This window comes from Chlorocebus sabaeus, chromosome 24 (genome assembly GCF_047675955.1).
Source record: "Chlorocebus sabaeus isolate Y175 chromosome 24, mChlSab1.0.hap1, whole genome shotgun sequence".
Taxonomy (NCBI): domain Eukaryota; kingdom Metazoa; phylum Chordata; class Mammalia; order Primates; family Cercopithecidae; genus Chlorocebus; species Chlorocebus sabaeus.
The window spans coordinates 2,834,773-2,856,460 of record NC_132927.1 but is presented as its reverse complement, the minus strand read 5'-3'; the positions used below and the strand labels follow the sequence as shown (position 1 = coordinate 2,856,460).

The window sequence follows — 21,688 nt, the reverse complement described above, 5'->3', positions numbered from 1 at the left end:
ATATTTCATAATATTTTCAAATTACTGTTATAGAAAGTCAGAACTATAAGTATTCTCAAAACGGTTTAATAAACTCCTTTATATTATAGATGAATAAGATCCCAAAAGGTGAAGTGCTTGTCCAATGTCACAGAGATACTCAACAAAAGGGCTGAGAATGCAAAGAGCATAAAGTTAAGACATAGCATTTAATATTCCAAATTGAGTTACGAAAAGATTGAAATACAGAAAGACCATGTTGGAAAATATACTATATAGAGAATGTTAAAATATATACAACTGGTATAGATACAGACATCCCTGAGTGAACTTTACTAGGAAGTCTTTAAAAGTCTTTGAAATAACTTTTTAATTTAGGTCTATGAGGTCTGCTGAAATAACTTTGCCCTTATTTTCACTGGATATCTCCCAGTATTTTGGTTATTATTATATATATTGGTAGAGCAGTTTTCAAGTTGTTAACCTAAAACGAAAGAACTCTAGATGGGTACTGTTTGTGAGCATTTGGGGAATTTCAAAAAGGCCTGTGGTGGTAGACAGAACTAGTGTCCTGAACTTCAGTAGTAATTAAACTCAGAATCTGTCATTCATCTCAGCTTTGCAAATAAGCTGAGAAATTCAGAGATTTCTCATTGACAGAGAAATGGGAATTTACTGGGCAGTTCAATAGAAAAGGGGTTTTAGAAACTGTAAAAGATGAGAACTCTGCTTCTGGCTGTCAGAAGAGCTGACAGGATTCAGACGGGTTCCAGCAGGGAATGATGGCATTTTCTGTCAGAATCACAGAGCTGCTTGAGAGACCAGGACTGGATATTAATATAGCCAGTGTGAATTTGCTCCACATACTAAGTTGCATGCTTTGTGTTCTAAAAAAGACTCAAATCATATTTTGAATTCCCTCTCTTTAGAGTAGAAAAAAAATATACTTTTTGTATTTAATGAAGGGGACTCTTTTTCTCCCTAGAGATATCCAAGGATTTAGTGGAGTTGTAGTCAGTACCTGTTCAGAAATTGAATGTAAGGATGAGGATATGGGCTGGTCTTTACTTAATGGCAATTGTGTCTTTACCATTAATCCTTATGCTACATGATGGTGTTATTAAGGCTAGTCTTCTACTATATGTTGGGCACTGGTCTCCTGACAGGCTCGTTAACTCCACCATGGTAACAGCACTTGCTGAATATATGCTCAGCCACAAACACCTATAGCACTGCTCTGGAGTTGCAATGCTAGGAGGCTGGTCTTTTCCAGCATGTAGGACTAGCTTCACAACCAATTAGTAAAAATAATTCAGACAAAGGATGAGCTAAGTAGGTGAGAGGTAAAAACGAGATCATAGGATCGGGGTGTGATGAAGGGTTGTGCTAACAAAATATGCAATCTTTGGGATTGGTTGAGGGAATATAGGACCATGTCTATGACTCACATAATTGGTTTAAAGTATACAAACTATATAGATTGAAACTGGGGTTGAGGAGGGAGAGCTGGAAATAAATTTGCAAATAAAACTGAGAAACTTATTACCTAGATGTGGGGATATCCCAAGTCTATCTCCAGCTAACAAAACTTGGATAGGCATGCTGCCTTGGCATATTTGAAGTAAGAAATAGGAAGCATGCCTTGGTGTTTCATAAACACGTATTAACTAAGCCAATTCATGGATACATTTTAGTTGTTAGTATATAGGGAAGAGATTAAATTTTAATTTTTCTGTGCTTTCCATTTTTTGTTAGTTTCTATCTAATTTCTATTTTAAAAATTCCTATCTTTCCTTAGTTTAAGAGGCAAAATGTTTTGTTAGACCAAAGGCCAGGCATAAGAGAAATGTGAATTGTTGTGTAGTTTAGTATGGTGGGAGTAACTTTCATTTTGGCTTTGCATTTTAGAAAGAGCTAATAGAACACGGAGGTGAAAATGTAGAATGGAAAAGTTTGGAACACTTAAAATATTTATCCTTTGTCATCCCAGGCTTTTTCCTTATGTAGGGTAGCAGGACTTCTGGGGAACAGTGTATAAAGAGGGTATATGAAACTATATATCAGAATCCTCCTATGAGTGCCCAAGAATTTTTAGAGGCTCTGGAACATACCATTCATATAGACATGAATAACGTTATTCAAGATAAAAGAGAATCTTACCATCTTTTTGTCATCTTTATTCTCCATTTTTTGTCTTCCTCCCCTAGTACCAATAAAAACCTTTTCTAAATCTTAATTTAGAAATAGAGTATGCTAAAAGAGCAAAGAAAGAAGAAAATAAAAGGAAAATAAAAGAAATAGAGTATGCTAATATTCAAGTCATTAATAAGTTATAACTACTGTATACTAGACTCTGATACCTTCCATAACTCATAAGAATAGTTAACATTGTACTGGAACAACTGGCACATGCAAATAAATGAAATGGGATCTCTGCCTCATATCATATACAAAAATTAACTCAAAATAAATCAACGACCTAGCTATAAAATCTAAAATCATAAAACTGTTAGAAAGATACAGGAGTAAATCTTCATAACATTAAATTTGGCAATGGAATCTTAGATGCGATATGAAAAGCAAAACAAAAGAAAAATAAGTAGGACTATTAAAATTAATAACTTTTATATATCAAAGGACATCATCAAGAAAATGAAAAGACATTTAAATTTGGAGAAAATATTTGCAAATCCTATATCCAACAGGACACTAATATTCAGAACATGTAAAGAATACTCACATCTGAACAACAAAAAGTCAAAAGCCCAATTTAAAAATGGGCAAATAACTTGAATAGATATTTTTCAATGAAAATATACAAGTGGCCAATAAACACATAAACACATTTTAAAATGCTCAACATCATTAGTGACTAAGGAAATAAAAATCAAAATCCATAGAGATCCCACTTCACACCTACTACTATAGTTATAAAAACAAAAACAAAACAAAAACAAGTGTTAATGATGGATGGACAGAAATTGGAATTCTTGTACATTGTTGGTAGGAATGTAAAATGATGCTGCTTCTGTGTAAAACAGTTTGTTCTTCAAAAAGTTAAACATAGGATTACCATATGACCCAGCAATTCCACTGAGTATGTATATATCCCCCAAAATTGAAAATAGACATTTACAAAGATGTTTGCATACCAATGTTCCCTGTAATATTATTCATAATGGCTAAAGGGTAGAAACAACTCAAGTGTTCATCAACATATATAAACAGTTAAACAAAAACATGATATTACCTATGATGGAATGTTATTCAGCCATAATGAGAAATGAAGTTCTTCCATTTGCTACAACATGGATGAACCTTGCAAACATCATGCTAACTGAAACAAACAAGGCACAAATTTGCAAGTATTGGATGATTCCACTTGTATGAAATATCTAGAATTGGCAAATTTGTCTGCATGAAGGGAAAATAAGGAGTTATAACTTAAAGGGTAGATATTTTTATTAGAGGTGATAAAAGGTTTTGGAAATAGAAAGTGGTGAAGATTGCATAACATTGTGAATATAATAACGCCACTGAATTGTACACTTAAAAGTGGTTAAAATGGCAAATTTTATGGTATACATATTTTGTCACAATAAAAAGAGAATACCATAGCTAACATTTAGCAAACATTTAAAATATGCCAAGCTCAGTTATAAGCAAGCACTATTACATTAACCCATTTGATCTTCATAACCCTAATACATAATATTAGGATTACGCCTACTGCTATACCAAACAGCCCCCAAAATTTTAGTAGCTTAACATAGTAGATATTCCCCCTCCCTGCTTCACATACTAGTCCAATGAAGGCATTTTTGGTCATAGGCAGCTTTCTTTCATATTATGGTGCAGGGACTAGTAGCCTTATTTATTGTTCACTACTTCCAGCTGATTGAAATATTATGAAGGGGAAAATATTATGAAGAAAATATTATGAAGAAGACACAATAATTTCTTTAAAACCATGAGCCTTTAGTAGTATACAGCAATTCAACTTCCATTCCCTTAGTGAGAAATAGTCATGTGGTCATACCTGAATGCATGGAAAGCTCAGAAACTTAGTGCCTGACCAGGCAGCCATCCTTCATTACACTGTGCAAGGGAAAGTATAAATTTTGATAGATTGCTTATTTTATGTAGCAAAGGCAGGTGACATTATTCTGATTTTACAGGTGAATAAACTGAGCCACAAAGGGTGGACATCTTGTCCGAGATCACATGGTAGGTAAGAGGACAATACACAAACCCAGATAATCTGATTTGACGGTGTGTACTTAATTACTACACCCTACTACCTCATGCTACAAAAGCTTTTCTACAAAATGGTAATGGTATATAATACTGCTTCTCATCTTCATCTTTCTGACATCTCCCTAATTCATCCTTCTTCAAATATGAAATGAGTGAAGAAATAATCTTTCAAGAATTTCCACAAATGCATTACTAATGCATCATGAGGATATACATTTTGTGTTCAAAGAAAACATATTTATTGTATTTATCTGGCCATTCTACAATGATAGAAGAAAGAATACTACATACACATACACACACAAAATGCTTCTGTTTAGCTTTTAATTCCTGTCAAAATATTATTTAAGGAAAAGTATTAATATTTTCTTTAATAAATTATGTGTTTTACATTGGATGTAACCTTTATAAACATGTTAAATGCTTGTCCTAAATACTTGTATCACAGTATAATCTCTTTGTAGAGAATAAATAATTAGAGGATTCTGGAAAGATGGTGCAGCGTATTGGGGGGAGTTGCATTTTTTTTTTACTCAGGTAAAATTCAGATAACATGAAATTAGCTATTAACCTTTTTAAGGTATACCACAATTCATTGGTACTTTTTACATTCACAATGCTGTGTAACTGTTACCTCTATCCAGTTCTAAGGCATGTGGATCATTCCAAAAAGAAGACTTAAATCCATTAAGCAGTCATTTCCCATATGCCACTTCCCCAAGCCCCTAGAAACAGTCCTTCTGTCTTTATGGATTTATCTATTTTGTATGTTTCATGTTAATGGAATAATGTATATGTAACCTTTTGAATCTGACTTCACTTAACATAATAGTTTTGAGGTTCATTCATGTTGTAGCACGTGTAAGTTCTTAAGTCCTCTTTATGGTTCAATGATTTCGCAGTCGATGACTATCACATTTTGCTTATTCCCTCATTAGTTGATGGAGATTTTGGTTGTTTCCACTTTTGGGCTATTGTAATGCTGTTACATGAATTTATGTAAAAGTATTTGCTTGAAAACCTGCTGTAAATTATTCTGTGTGTATATCTAGGAATGGAATGGCTACGTCATATGAGAATTCTATGTTTAACTTTTTAGGAAACTACCAAAGAGGATGGCTAGAATACACAGGGTAGCAATGCACTGAGAGAAAAGAGCTCCACAAAAAGAAAACTTTAGAAATCTGAACGAGTCCCTTTGAGTCTTCAGCTAAGTACTAATCAGCACATGCAATGGAGAAAACTATTTAAGGATTAGAGGTGACAGCACCTGGTGCTCACACAGATCTGGAAATTGTTCTTGTTCCCACCACCCACAGTGGAAAAACCTCATAATTCATTATGCGTCAGCTGTAGTATTCAGAGGATATTCCCTCAGTTATACAGCAAAACTAGCCCATTATTAAATGGTGACCTGGTCCCACCTCATAAAGCTTAGAAGACCCCAAAATTCCACTTTCTAAAGAACCACATCCCTTGAGAAAGCTCAAGAATATTTATAGGAACACAAAAATATCTAGCATCTAACAAGATAAAATTCACAACAACTGGTATCTCATAAAAAAATTACATGTAGAAAAGCAGGACAATTTGATCCATGTTAAAGAGAAAAAGGAAATAGCCAAAATCATACCAGAAATGACACATGGCAGAATCAATAAATAATGATAATTTTTTGTAACTGTCTTCCATGAGCTCAAGAAGGTGGAGGATTTATTGAACATATTAAGTAGATTATTGGAAGGTATAGAAAAGATCCAAACTTAACTTTTCACATGAAAACTATATGTTTAATGTTCCTGAGATAGGTAGTGTATTAAATTTACTTGATCTTTATGGGTAGAAAATTCTAGGTCTAGTGAATACACACATTTTAATAATTTGACTAGAATTATCAAAATAAAGTCGTGGCTGCTGTATTAGTTCATTTTCATACTGTTATACAGAATTGCCCGAGACTGGGTAACTTATAAAGAAAACATGTTTAGTTGACTCACAGTTCAGCATAGTTGGGGAGGCCTCAAAAAGCATACAATCATGGTGGAAGGTGAAGGGGAAGCAAGGCACCTTCTTCACAAGGCAGCAGGAAGGAGAAGTGCTGAGTGAAGGGGAGAAGAGCCCCTTATAAAACCATCGGATCACGTGAAAACTCACAGTTACAAGAACAGCATGGGAAAAACAGTCCTCATTACTCAATTGCCTCCACCTGGTCTCTCCCTTGACACATGGGGATTATGAGATTGTGGGAATTACAATTCAAGATGACATTTTGGTGGAGACACAAAGGCAAACTGTATCAGCTCCTGTTAAATTCTGGACAAACCCTGAAAGTTTTCTTAAGTACCTGGAAGGAAAATATTTAAAGAGTTAGTTACCAAAGTGACTAGTTCCTCTTGAAAGCTGGAGACTCCAAGCACATTTGGGCCTGCAATTTCTCTCCACTCCCCCTCTATCTTCCTGACACTGAGTTTGCTTAGTCAGTGCCCACAATTGTGTAGTCGAGTTCCCTTACTATTACTCTGTTACTATTTATCTACATTAAAAAATAAAAATTAAAAATATGTGTATATATCTATTGGTTCTATTTCTCTGGTTTCTCTAGTTGAAACTTGATTGATGTATACCTAAAAAGATTTGAGACATACCAGACAGTTGCAATACATGTATTTTATTAGGGGAGAGGTTTGAACAAAATGTAAAGTAACTTTATAAGACCGTCAAGGAAATTTAAATACAGATCAGATATTTGGTGATATTAAGGAGTTTTGTTAATTATTTTCAATCTAATAATAGTATTTTAGTTTTTCAAAAAAGTATATAATACTTTTGAAGAAAAATGATGTGACAGAATTTGCTTCAAAGTATCCTGAGGTAAGGGTTACAAAGGAAACAAGATGGGTCAGTTGATAGTTTTGAATGTGGATATACGGTACCTGGGACTCATTATACCTTTTTGAATGTATTCCAAATTTTCTATAATGAGAAGGTAAAATGAAAAACTAATTTTTTTTTTACTAATTTTTCTACCGCTATTACAGAATTAGAACAGCTCAGTTTCTTTTAGTCTCCCTCATTCTATCATACAAATAAACACACATACACACACACACACCCCCTCTGTATATATACATATGCACATATACATTCACATGTAAATGGTATTTTTTAATAAGTAAGCTCAATTTTCTCTCAATTATATGAAATGATACATGAATACAATAATTTAGAATTATATTATGTAAATTACACACTCACAACTTAGCATAGTTATGACTACATAGGGAAACCAAAAGATTAAATTTTAAGGCAAAATCTAGGAGTGATTATGTTTTTCACATCCCAATGGTTTATGGTAATGCATTTTTTTAAATATACAAGGATACCAATTTGTTATTGTACTTATAAACACGAATAATCTTGTTATAACTTTTTATTATTTGACCTGTAATAAACACTTGAAATAGCAAACTACATTAGAAAGCAGCTTGACCAGAGGCATTAAAAGCTTATCAAGAAGTCAAGAAATACTATTGGTTATTTGAGTAGTAGGAAGTAAACAGATAAGAAATCTGAATAATCCATAATGCAAACTATTCCCTGATGCCATCTGTGTGTTTACTATTTATCATTTGAAGCTTTTTCATTATATTTTTAACATTATATTTTAACATTATATTTTCAACATTATATTTTCATTATAATTATTACATTTTAATAAATAATATATTTCATTATATTTATAACATCTCATTTATTATTTCTTCAATTCATTGCATCTTCCTATATATAGTACTTTTTAATGAAGGAGCTATCCTATCAAAATGATTGTTTCCATGTTTACATATGAAAAGATACATTAAAAAATTTATATTCCATCAATTCCTATGTCCATTTTTGATCTCTGGCCTTAGCTCTAGCTAAGAACATCATGGAAGGTAGAAGATGTGATGACGTACTAATTTATTACACCACAACGATGGCATAAGAGTGAACTGTGATAAATATTTCTACTATTTAGACATAGAGGAATTGCAACGTCAGGTAATCTTATGAATCCACAAGATCTTATGGTTACAATGGAAAGGTCTACAACAAAAAGTCATAGCTCTTGAGTATTATTAGGGTGATCATATAATAATCTAAGTTAGGACAATTTTGAGGGTATTAACAATTGTTCTGGGACATCTGGCATAAGCCAGGACCATCTGGGGGCAATTGGACTTGGAGTCACTCTAGGCTTTATCAGAATACAGTATATATGGTATACAGCCCAAGTGATTTAAACTAGGTTGACAAAACATATAAATACTAGTGAATTATTGCTTTGTTAGTCTACTTTTGTAGTTCTTTTTTAAGATTTTTTTTCTTATTCTTTTATATCTTAACCTCTTTATCTTTCATTGTTTTACTCCAGAAATTTTTCACATCCAAATGGTTTAAAAGATGCAACTATCACATTTTGAATTGTGGTTCCAAGTAAATTTATTTTCAACTGTAGATTTTAATAAGTATTATTGTTTTTAAAATGCAAAAATAAAGACAATAAGTATATTGAATATATTCTTTATATTAATCTTGTTTTCCTTTGTATTTATTTTTCACTGTGCCTAATGGTACATCTTCAAAATGTGTACTGCCAACTCTTTTAAAAATACATGGTAAGGTACATAGTATGTACTTTGATTTTGATAATATTCTTTGTTAGATTCTACAAATGGTAGAAAAAATACTATTTTTTTTTTCAAGAAAAAGAAACTGACATAGCATTTATCAAGTCTCCTGTTATTGGGAACATTAAAATTCAGAGAAGTTAAGCTACTGTAAGTCACAAAGTTAGTGTGTGGAAGAGTCACAACCAGATCATCAATTCAAGGTTCCCTTTTTAACTATTTTGAAATAATTTTAGACTTAAAAAGGAGTTGCAAATATAGTAGAAGTTCTCCTGTACCCTTCACCCAGCTTCCCCTAATGTTTACATAACCATTATACAATTATTATGAAGTAATCTTAGTTCAGATTTATTGCCTTTAAGTCAAGTGTGTAAAGTATGAAATGATATGTTTCATAATATTTAGAAAAAGTGCTAGAAAAATTAATGATCCATTAGAAACCAGGGAAGCATATTCAGTGCCAAAGAATTTAGTATTCTTTCTAATCCTAACATATCTATTAGGATGACATGTTTACAAATGGAATATTAAGATTTGAGGACTTTGAGATAGTATAGAACACATTTATGTCTCTATATAAATTAGTGTGAGCTTTCATACTTTTATAAACATATCCACCAATAGAGAATTTATTATTATTATTGAGTACAGAAACATAAAAACTGTTTAATTTTTAACAAGTTAAAGTTCAATAAATAATTTTTCCATTAGTGAAGTCTTAGAAAATTATTTCTAATCAATATGTATCAATATGTCTATTTAGAGAACTTGTTATAAAAGAATTGGGATAGGTCATGTATCTTTTGGATTATATTGGTTCCCATTTTCTTTGTGCTACATTGAACAGCAACAGCAACAACAATAACAACAACAAAATCAGAATACTGATTCTTCATGACTTATATCTTTAAAAACTAAAAATTTGTTTGTGAAGAGCCCAGAGAAAACAAATTATTCAGGCTTTTTACACTCAGTGCTTGGTTACAATATTTGAATTATAGAAATTATAAAGCCTTCTTTTTTTAGTACTTTCAGTTTTCCAAATTATTTCATTATCCTTACTATTTGATTCCTAAAAATACCTTGTATTAACAGTCTTCTTATTTTCTTTTTCCCTAAATTTAGGTCGATACTTCTAACAAACTGGTAGAGCCTCACTCGTATGTCTGTGCTCTATCATTTTCGTGCCCACTGGCCTGATTTTCCATCACCGTGGGGATGTTCTGACACCAGGAGGTGTTAATGCCCCAGCGTTTCCAGCCTGTGTAGGGGCAGAGCAGACTCCAGTGGCCACAGAAAGTGCTCAGAAAAAGATGCAGTGCTCGCAGTTGAAGACTGGCCAGCATGAACTGAGTTAAGGCCACCAGGAATAGATCTCGACCAATGGCTGAAGGGAGCTAGTATATATATACCTCAGCTTTCTCACACTTCCAGTGGGATAGTTCTAGGGCTAGTGTTTTAAACTGGCTTCAAGAAAATCACAGTGAGATTAAAAACAATGACAACTTGCTTGGTAATTTAAACTTTTTTTTTTTTTTTTTTTTTTTTTTTTTTGCTTTCCTTCCTTTCCCTGCCTCACTTCCCATGTCCTACTGTTCTTCCTGAAATTATTTCCAAAATACACTACTTGCACTTGAATCTTTAAGTCAGGGTCTACTTCTGGTGAGACACAAATTCAGAAAATGTTTTCCCAAAGCATTCAACAGACATTCAAGTAGTGGGAGTATTTATGTTTTGTATTATGTTTTGAGTAGTAACAGGATCGATTGTAGAAAAAGCAGGAGCATGGAGACAAATTGAGAGTAGGGTTATCTGTGGATATCAACTATCTGTCTTTTGTCTTGAAAGCCAATCATTGTTACTGAAAATAGAAAATCTTATGTCTATGTTACTTAGTCTGAAACAGGAAGAAAAAGAACTCTCTCAATAAAAGACAATAAGGACCAAGGATTTTGTTCTTTATCTTAATATCATTTTCTATCATGGTTGCTTATATTTGTAACTAACACAAGTTGTATGCTGTCTTAAGGTGTTATAAATATTATTAAATTAGTAGAGCTGAATTGCTTTGTTAATTAAAAAATAAAATTATATTTCTTTTGGGAGAAGTAAACGGTCAAATGCTTCTATTATATTTTTAAAAAGTATATTCTAACAGTTTATTTGTAGCATAAAAGGTATATCATACCAAATATTAATAAACTTAGATCTACTATACATTTTTATTTATTCAGTTTTATTAGCTGGTACAAAATGCAGAAAACAAAGGGTAAAATGTTTGTTATGTCCATTTAATCAGAATTATAGAGACAGGCAATAAGAATGATGTAGAAGTATAATTTAAAAAATATACTAAAAAATGGAAGGTTAATTAGAATGTATTCTCTGATAATCTTCATTGTCCAAATTACTAATAGTTCGTAGCTGACTGATACTTTGATGTCTGACTAGGTCTTGGGATAGTCTCTGTGATTCCTGGCATATCATACCTAAGTTACCATTCATCATCCCATCCACATTAAAAATTATATCTACCATTTGTGGGCCCCATGGAGTGATAGGTATAACAGTATTTAAACATTAAGTCTGAAGAAAGAAATAAGAGAAGGGTCAAATAAATACTACAAGAATACAGTGTGACTTTTATGTAATAGCATGTATCTGTAAAGCAATTTAACTTATAAGCTCTTTTTCAACTTAACTGATGCATGGCAATGACAAAGATTTTCTAAACTATGTCAGAAATATTTTATTTTTAGAGATTTGTTAAACTAAGGTTTTCCAATTCTAACTTCAGTCTTTCACCAGTTCAAAATTACGTTCTACTGAATACTTTGCTCAGGCTTTAATGTAATATGTTTGAATTATCTGTCCTTCAACTATCTTTGTCCACTGTCGTTTACTATTTTAAAACAAATCCAGTGCTAAATATCAGCCCTTTTGTAATTTTTCATTTAAAAATGTCCTTACATAATTTTATACACTGAACACTTTGTACAACGTCTGGCATCAGCCTTTTACTATCTTGAATGCCACATACTCATCCCAAACCCTTTTTCCTCATCACAGTTCCATTTGTACCCAATTGTATGTTTAATTCCTCTTTATTTTGGTCATGAAGGCTATATGGTGGTTTCCTATTACATTACACATCAGATGGAAATTTTGGACTTCGGTTAATAGACCTTTTCCAATATGCACTAACTTACCTGCTTTCCTTTTCTTTCAGCTCTCAGCATACCTTCTTCACTGATACAGGCAAACGTTTTTTCCGTAGTCCAGATGAACTTTTAGTTCCAAACTAAACGCTATTCTCTTTCTCATTCAGTGGACTGATACCACTCATTGCATAAAAAGCACCAGAAATCCCAATGCCTCCTAGACGATTCTTCCAATAAGGACGCTATGAGGAGCGTTAGTATTCCTTGCTATTGCCTATGTAATCTATCAGGAATTAAATTTTATTCTATTCACTTTGGTTATTGCTTTAGATATCCATATATTCTTTGTTAGAATATCATAATTACAGTGAAGTTCCTTCTTATGCTAGCTTAGTATGAAAGCCATCTTTCTGGTTCAATTGTTGTAGTGGAAAGTATAGGGAACGAATATCTTCATTCTACAAATCTAGTGAATATGTTTATCCTTTTTACAGCTTAGAATACATTGCCACAGTCTCTCTCGTTTGACTCTCAAGAATGGTGGAAATTGGTTGGAGTCTCAGTCCCTGTTTTGAGTGGGAGGGAATCCGGAGCTCTAATGTATTGCAACATTTAAGAGAGCAGCCTTTGCAGTCAGGAAGACCTGAGTTTGAAATTACTACAGTGTTTAGAGCTGTGTAACTTTGGGTAAATTTCTAATATCTTTAAACCTAAACTACCTCATAAAATGGGTACAGTAATAACTACGCGACATACTGCATGTAATTGGCACAGCATGCAAAGTGGATTGTTTGCCACGTGGTAAGCACTTAATAAATGGCAACACGTTAAGGGATTTGCCCAAGATACACTTGTAGAACAGCCTACAAGGACGGGAAACCAAGAAAGATTTCAGACTCCGAAGCCCATGCTTTTCTACCACCCTGCTTCCTAGAACACTGAGTTAATTAGACTACTAACTTGATGAATGACCTTGAGCAAAATACTTCACCGAGTCAGTTTACTCATCTGTAAAATGAGGGACTTGATTTAGATAATGCCTAATGTCCTTTCAGAGTCTATTCCAGCTGCATTAGATGTTTTATTCGGTGTTGTAGGGTTGACGTTCAGGTCCGTGATATGTCCAAGATCTGTATAATCATAAGCTGTGCACATGGCAATGAATTTTATTCCGACACTCGTATTTCTGTGTGCACACTCAGCTGTTGCCTGTCTTTAGTCTGCCTACCAGAGCCTTTTGAAGGGAAGACCCACACCTAGCTTTATTTATTTATATCCTGGCTTGTTCCCCAAAGGATTTATGGCGGCGAGTGACACTCTAAGTCCCCTAATGGTGCCACACAGTGCGATTATGAAATCCTCTTTGGATGAAACCATCCCGTAGAAAATCGCCGATGAGTGAGATGCTAACTAATTAATGTCTTTCACCCAACTCTTAAAAATAAAAACTAATGCACCTAGCTAGAAGTCCTGGAAGCATACAGTGCTGGCTCTCACTCCAGCTCTGACGCTGTCCCACCCGTTGTCAACGGTCACTCGAATGCCCTTCTTAGACCAGCCAAAATTATCGCCGCTCCAGTACCAGCTGGACCAAGATCCCACCCCGCCCCTTCACAGCCCCTCATCACCCAGGCTTCCTGATTGGGAAGGGGCCCGAGGAACCTTGCTCACATTTCCATTTTATTGGCTGGCACGGCTGTCAGTAATCTCTCCTTCCCGCCTTCTAGCCTAGCGCGTTTCGTGGACCCCTTGGTTTCTGCGACAAGCCGCTTACGTTTGCCTGAGCCGTGTTGCCGGGGACCGGCGACCTTTCACCCCTACCTTCCCACAGGAGCGCCCCGGCCCCCGCTCCCGCCCCAACGGCCGGCGCGCGCCCTCACCGCGCACGCGCTCCCCTCGTGCGCGCACACGCCCGCGCACACACACTCCCTCACCCCCGCCCGCGGTGTTCCCCCTCACCCCCCAGGTGCCCCGTCGGCTGAAGCACTGGCGCTGGGAGGCGGCGGCGCTGCTGAGAAGCAGGGACCCGAGCGCGAAGTGTGTGGGAGTCTACGAACTCAACCCCTCTCTACCCTCCCCTCACAGCCACCCCCCTCCCTCCCCGCCAGCCCCCCCCAACAAGCGGGAGAAATAATGAGCGAGACCGGGCGGCAGCAGCAGCAGCGCCGAGCAGCCCAGGCAACGGCAGAACCGCTCTGGCAGCGGCGGCGGCGGCAGCACCAGCAGCGGGAGCGAGCGCAGCGCTAGCGCGGCGCGGGGACCGCCGCGCTCCTTCCCGGCTCCTGCCCTCCTCTGCCGCTCGCTCCTTTCTCGACATCCACCTCCTTCCCCTCCTCCTGCTCATTCACTCTTTCCCTCACTCTCCCCTCCTCCTCGGCTTCTCCCCGCGCCCCGCCAGCCCTCGCGCTCTCCCACTCCCTCTGCCCGTCCTCCCCGGTCCCCTCCTCCCGCTCATTCACTCGCCCCTCTCCCTTCTCCACTCTCTCCCCCTCTCTCCTTTCTTCTTCTTCTTTCACCCTCCGTCTCTCACACCCCCTCCATTCCCCTGTCTCCTTTCTGACACTGCACTGCAGCTGCTCCTCAGCCCTGCCCCCTCCCCAGTGAGAACAAACCAGCAACATTGCTTTTTTTCTTAAAGAGATTTATATTGATCCGATTAAAAAAAAAAAACCTTAAGAAACCCCAAACGCAAAAAAAAAAAAAAAAAAAAAAAAAGAAAAAAAAAGAAAAAAAAAAGGAAAAAGAAAAAAAGAAAAAGAAAAGAAAAAGCCAAAACAAAAGGGAGAACCTTCTCCCGGTAGCAGCGGCAGGAACTGCAAACATGATGGCGGCAGCTCCCATCCAGCAGAACGGGACCCACACTGGGGTTCCCATAGACCTGGACCCGCCGGACTCGCGGAAAAGGCCGCTGGAAGCCCCCCCTGAAGCCGGCAGCACCAAGAGGACCAATACGGGCGGTGGGTATCGCTTCCACCTCCCCGCTGGCCCCATCCCCCGCCGCCCGCCCCTGCCTCCCTCCCTCTCGCCGTCCTCCCTCCCTCCCTCCCGCGGCCCGGACACCTCCAGCCCGAACCCGGCGACTCCTGCGCCCCTGCCCCGCGCCCCCTCCCCTGCACCTGCCCCGCTCCTAGCTGTCCCCTACACATTTCCATTTCTGTGTTTATCATTCATCAAAATGGCGACCAGTTTTTCGGAATAGACCTATCTTTCCATTTAATCGGTCCAGAGGTTGACCATGTAAATATCCTAGACCTGGGCAAGACGGTCCATTCAGGAGGAGGAGGAGGATGACCCCGGAGTGAGGTGATGGCCGCCCGAAGATGCGCGCTGCGTTTAACAGTCTGATAAAATAAATAAATAAATGGCACTTGGGTAGCGGATTGCGAATGATTGGGGCGCCGGAGAGTTTTTCCTCTCTCCATCCTCTTGCTTTGGGCCACAAGTAGTATGCAAAATCTTGATGAGTGCATGCCCTTACCGCACTTAGATTGTCGGTGCAAATATTTCATTGATTTGTCTTCAGGGGGGTGCATACGAGGTTGGGGGTGTCTGGAACGGTGACTTGTTAGTTAACATACTGCGCTTCCTTGGAAGATGAGTTTTAACGGGACCGATATCGCTTCTTCATTTACACTGGAGTCATCTTAACAATGCACCCAATGCATCGAAGCAGAGGTGAATTTATCTCCAGCATATGCATTGTAGACGGATGGGGGTCTTTTGAGTGGCACACCGCAACATTTGGAACATTCATTCACATTAAGAAAGCTGGATTTACCGGGGTGTCTCCTGTATAAGACGTGATCAAGTTGATGGAAATTAAAGTTTGTGGAGTTGGCTTTATTTTCGAAAACATTTCATTTTATTTTTCCTGGTTCTTCGACTCCCTCTCCGTTTTAAAAGTTGTGATTATTTTGGGAAAGGAACATTATCTGTTTTGTCACTTTTAATAGTATTTAATATAAATGACTCCTAAGCTTTTTAGTATTGGCAAAATTCTTCTTAAGGTCCTTTAATTAATGAGCTTAAAGGAGCTCACAGTAGACTAAGAACTGCTAAAGAAATGCACTAGGATTAGTTAGATTTGCCAGTCCACCACACTGAGTTATTTTCTGGCAGTTATTGAAGACTTGGAATACACCCCACAGTTTGAGTGGATTATTTGGTAGGAGAATGGTTGTTTTGCGGACTTTAAGTAGGATATAGGCAATGGCTAATTGTAGTCCTTATGTGTCTGTTAATGACAAATAAATACAGCTCATCACTATTTACAGTCCTGGGCTTTTCTTCTTTTTCAATATGTTAAGTGAAGGTTCGTCATCTTATAAATCTCTGAAGTTTTGTTAAAGGGTCAGTTCATTTCATTTTGCCACAGATAGAATTGGAAGATTTCCATGTTTGGAGTAACAACTGGAATTTAGTCACCAGTCTTTACAGTGCTGCAAAATAATAGAATATGTTTATATTTTAATTCCAAGCTTTGAAAGTATAAATCCTATAAAATGGGAAACATTTTGTACATATTTGTTTTTCAGTGTAATTGGCTTATTTTCATTCTCAAAACATGTTTAACTTCGTATTTCCTACAGTTATATACCCAGTGCTTTAGTTGCTGTTTTTCTCTCTTGAGGGTGGAGAGGGGATACAAAGTTTGAAATACTGTGTTAACCGAGTATATTTCTTTGCATTTTTCAGAAGACGGCCAGTATTTTCTAAAGGTTCTCATACCTAGTTATGCTGCTGGATCTATAATTGGGAAGGGAGGACAGACAATTGTTCAGTTGCAAAAAGAAACTGGAGCCACCATCAAGCTGTCTAAGTCCAAAGATTTTTACCCAGGTAGGTGCAATGGTGAAGAGATTGTTTGATGAGCTCCCCACAGGAAGGAAAGATCTACATGTGTTGTATGCTGTCTTGAAAGAATTTTTAAACAATACTGGAGACTTTATTTAGATATTGCTTTATTGGAGTATGTTGTGGAAAAATTTTCAGATTATTTCTATTGTTGATTATGCCTTTTTCCTATAATTGTTGTACTGTGTATGTGATTAGACCAGTTGCAAGATGATTCGGGTATTTCTGAATAATTCTTATTAGCAAAAAAATTCAAAAATTTCAAGATAGAAACCTGGACATCTGGCATCAGGAAATAGGGTTCTTCTGAAGTTTTCAGACATCATTGTAATGACAATTAGCTTAGAGTGAATTCCGAAGAGGGGGGTAGGGAGGCTTCTTAAAGAATGGACCATTTACTTCTGAATCCATTATGTACCTCTTTCTGCTTCATTGCTTTGTTTGTTGGCCTTAGAGTGAAGTAAAGAGGACAAATGTTGCCTCTTCAGATTTTTTAAATATTTCAGTTTTAATGCAATTGATATAAGGAAATTTATACTGTTATACAAGAAGTAAAATAATGCTTCAGAATTCATGTTAACTTAAGAGCTAAATTTGATTAAATATGTTGACAGTGTAGTACAGTAACCTACTGGAATATGGGAAGTTTCCTAGGTGGTATAAATTTTTTGATTTTAACTTTCAAGTATGCCTTCTTAAGTGTTAAATAGTTCTGCATGTCCATCTTTTTCTTTTTCTTTTTTATATTTTGCTAATCACTGTATGTATTTTAGGTTTAAGAGAAAAGTCTCTGTAATTGAGTAGTACATTTCCTAGATAAAACATTATCAGCTGATTTGCTTTTATTTAAATCTAGCTTTCTGCGATTTTTTTTTAAAGGTTATTTTATCTTTATGGCTATCAGAAACGTTAATTCAGTGCTGAGGGAACCAATACTGCTTTAATTTTTTTTCTTCCTGGTGGAAAAGAAAAGCTGATTTGCTTTCAGTGATCTAATTCAGTAAGAGTTCTTTAATACAGCAAAGACATCTGGCATGAATGTAAGCAGAACATTTGGAGGACTTCTTTTTCATAGCCAATCACTTGGTGTTAGAAACAGACCATTATACTGGATAAGAAGGTTTTAGAATGGTTGAAACTCTCATTCAGTTTTATAAATTTAATGTAGTATTTTTTGTAAACATTAAACTTATTAAACTAAAATGTAATATATTAGACACGATGTTCCTCTAAAGTTTGTTTCCTATGAGTGTAGTTTTGCAGATGGCTGTCCTTGTCTCTGAAACTTCCCTTATGCGTTAAGAAAGTTTGCTAACATATTCCCATTCATATATTTAAAAGGTATATTATGATAAAAAAAATCAATATGGGATTGTGAAAACCCTTAGTACAAATAAAAGCACTCAAAAGAGCTTGATTGCAGAATTAATAATGTGATAGTTCTAGGAAAAGAGGTGCAATGGAAAATTAAATTCACTGTCAATAGATGAAAATGAAATAGCTTTTTTGCATTATACATGAGGTGGTATCAGATGTGCAGGGATGTTACAGAAAATTAGTGTTTATCAAGGATATTCCAAATAGTAAATTAAATGCCTTTTAATTTGAATATAGTTTATTTTCAGTGGGTTAGAAAGGGTGCACTGAGAATTAGATCTTTTGTTTTTAGTCTACTTAGTTGTACATTTTTTGCTTATTACATTGAAATTGAATATTTTATTTATAGTTCTGAGGCATGTTATTTGTATAGAGCAAGAATATCTGTTGGAAAAAAATGGAAAGCTGGAATGCGTTGAATAAAATTTCGAGTGTGTAGTGACGTAACCTGATCAAATGTGAGTTGAAATGTCGGATAAAAGAAGGCTATACTTTGCCGGTAACAGGTGGAAACCAATCACACAGTGTGGGATCAATTTTAAGGATAAAATAAAGCCTTGTAGTTTATAAGAAGCTTAAAGAATTCTGAACAGTTTGTATTAAAATACAATTTTAACCAGATTATTACCTGTTTGGACAGATAATCTCTTTGCTTCAGATAGACTTTAATTTTAATAGTCTTTCTCTTCACACTTGACCATAAGTCTGCAGAATAATTTAAGATCCCGGTATTCTTCAACATAGCCTCTGAGCTCTTTTCAATTTCTCTTACTCAGATGTATGTAAGGGACACTTACCTTGCACATCTCAGATGAACTAAACTGTGATCTTATCACCAAGTTATAAAGAATTTCTTATAGGATTAATGAAATCATTTGGAATCCCATTTTTGTGTCTTTCATACATATATGAAGTTCTTAAAGCTATATATATGTATATTTATGACTGTCGTAATCTACTAGAATAAATATGCCTAGTGTTTATTTCATGAAGCCCTTTTCTGTTTCTTATTTGGTAAGAGAGCATATTTGGGGAAAAGTCTACTTTAGTTGTATAACCTAATGGATTTTCTCAAATTACCCAAGTTTTTAAACAATGTAATTGTGTTTGTAAGGTTTAGTTAAAATACTAGTGTGTTTTCGAAAACTTTCTTCAGGATGTATAACACCGAATACAGACACACTTTGGGGACATTTTAATACATTTTAACTCAAACGATAGGTGCTTTAAAAAATTATAGCCAATATAATTTCCTTGTATGCTTATTTGTTTTTCTTATTTCATTAGAAAATATCTTAAGCAACCCTGCCTTTATGAGTAATTTTTAAAATTATGGTTGAAATGAAGAAAACATTTTTGTACATTAGTTTGACAATTTGTACAGCTGGATATTGCGTTGTGTTTTTCAATGTCATGTATTAAATAACAAACGAGAAAATTGTGTGATGAGGAATTGTAAAATGTATTCTTCAATTACTGCAATCAGATAAAATGATCTGCAAGTAGATCATTTTTGCTGTACTACATAATCCATTTATCTATTTCAAAATCAAATCTTACAGAGTACTGACTTAATTCTGGTGGTTTAGGAATATACCTTTTTTTCTTACATGATTAGAGCAAGCCAATTTGATTTACTTATATATCTTTTTATAATTAGTTTATAGCAAGTTACTTTGTAGTAAAAAAACAGCTTTCTTGGTTTGAGGAATATATTATTGTATTCCTTTTCAGAATGATGATAGTTTATGTTTATTCTTTTATTTGGCATAAGGATATGTTTGGGTTTTGTTAATAAACATACTGATTTTTATCTGTAGAAATTATTTAATGGATGGTTCAGGTAGGTAATCCGAAAAACTTACTGAGTGCATTATTGGTTGGAAATGATAACGGATGTATGCAATAAATATTTTCTTATATTCCTTAGATTTTAGAACATATCATAGTATACTTATTTTTATTCTATTATATGATATTCATTACATCAGTCAAACAGAATCCTTCATTATGGTGTTGGAATCTGTGTCTATTTTACACTGTTTTTGTATTTGTGGTTATAAAACTAAGATCACATTTAATAAAAAATATTTCATTTTATGGTTCCTAATTTAAAATTTGAACTTATTATTTGTACATTCATTATATTTCAATTTTTCTTACTGTTGAAATTGGGTGGTGCTTTTTAAAAAAAACACAAACCATTATACGTTTTTTTAAATCATAAAAAAGCAGAATGTAAGTGAAATTTTTTATAGGGAAGGAAAGACCCAACATTGCTTTTATTTTTAAAAGGGGAAAATATAATGGCCAAATTAAACTTTAGAACTAGAATTGTATAATTATGATAATTTTTTGCAAATCAGAGGAGATAATGAATTTAAAACATTATTTCTGTTTACATCATTGAAGGAAGAGTGTTATGATATTGGTAGTACATATGAATGTGAATCTCTTACAGCTTCTAAAAGTTGCAGTCTGTACTTTGATCTTAGATGCAAAGAATATTGGACATTTATTGGTATATATGTTAAGGCAAAATTAGTGATAAATAGAACTATAACAAGTAGAGAAAATAAAACAGTGTAATTTGCAACATTGTTGGGTGGGTTTAATAGGATAGTTATCATTACACTAGGTCATACCTTTGATTTTAGTATCTTCAAAGAGTTGCTAAAGTGTTTTTCCTTGAATCTTAAAGTTGTAATGTTTATTTGACACACTACCTATTGTTAGGGTTACTTTTATGTTTTATCTCTATATCTAAAGTTGAAGGAGAAACATAATCCTTTACTTAAACATTAGTATCTGAAAATTTGCTGTATTTTGGTTTAATTTTTAATACTTTATTTTCTTACTTTAAGCAATACGAAAATCTTAACATAGGAAGGAACATTACTGGCATAGCACAATCTATATTAACATTACAGTTTCCAAAAGATACAATTTTATTCTTATCTTGTATATGCAAATGTTTTGTGGGGTTTTTAGAAAGATAAATTAGCACTAAAAATTTTAGCTGTACATTTTATTTGATTCCTTTTTGTATCATTTTGATATTGATATAGTAAGTTATAAGACATCATTAATTTATAGTGTTGGTGTTTTCATGAATCATATACACAATGTCGCTTTGAAATTTGCTTTTTGATGCTTTCTGGACTTTGGAAAAATAGCTCATTTAAAATTTGTGTCATTGTAATGAAATGTATCTAACAACATTGTCTTGCAAATGCTTCCCCAAAGGATTTCAGGAATAGTTTAAACATAGTGAACACAATTGGTGATATAGTTCAATACTTATGTATTGAAGATGTTTCATACAGCAAGAGGAAAAATTATCTGTGTCTTGAAAATGCTAAGGAGTATGTGATATTACTAAAAACCTGA

At 35.0% G+C, this 21,688-nt stretch overlaps 1 protein-coding gene across 2 annotated transcripts in view; it reads left to right on the top strand.

The window, feature by feature from the left end:
- The first annotated feature begins 14,860 nt into the window (after nucleotides 1-14,860).
- The window catches only part of NOVA1 (NOVA alternative splicing regulator 1), a 149,962-nt gene continuing 143,134 nt past the window's right edge, over nucleotides 14,861-21,688 (top strand). For both annotated transcript variants that reach the window (XM_007986361.3, XM_007986364.3), the window contains exons 1-2: nucleotides 14,861-15,024; nucleotides 16,763-16,906. In XM_007986361.3, the coding sequence (XP_007984552.1) occupies nucleotides 14,889-15,024; nucleotides 16,763-16,906 (280 nt within the window). In that variant the 5' untranslated portion in view covers nucleotides 14,861-14,888. The remainder of the gene's footprint in view (nucleotides 15,025-16,762; nucleotides 16,907-21,688) is intronic.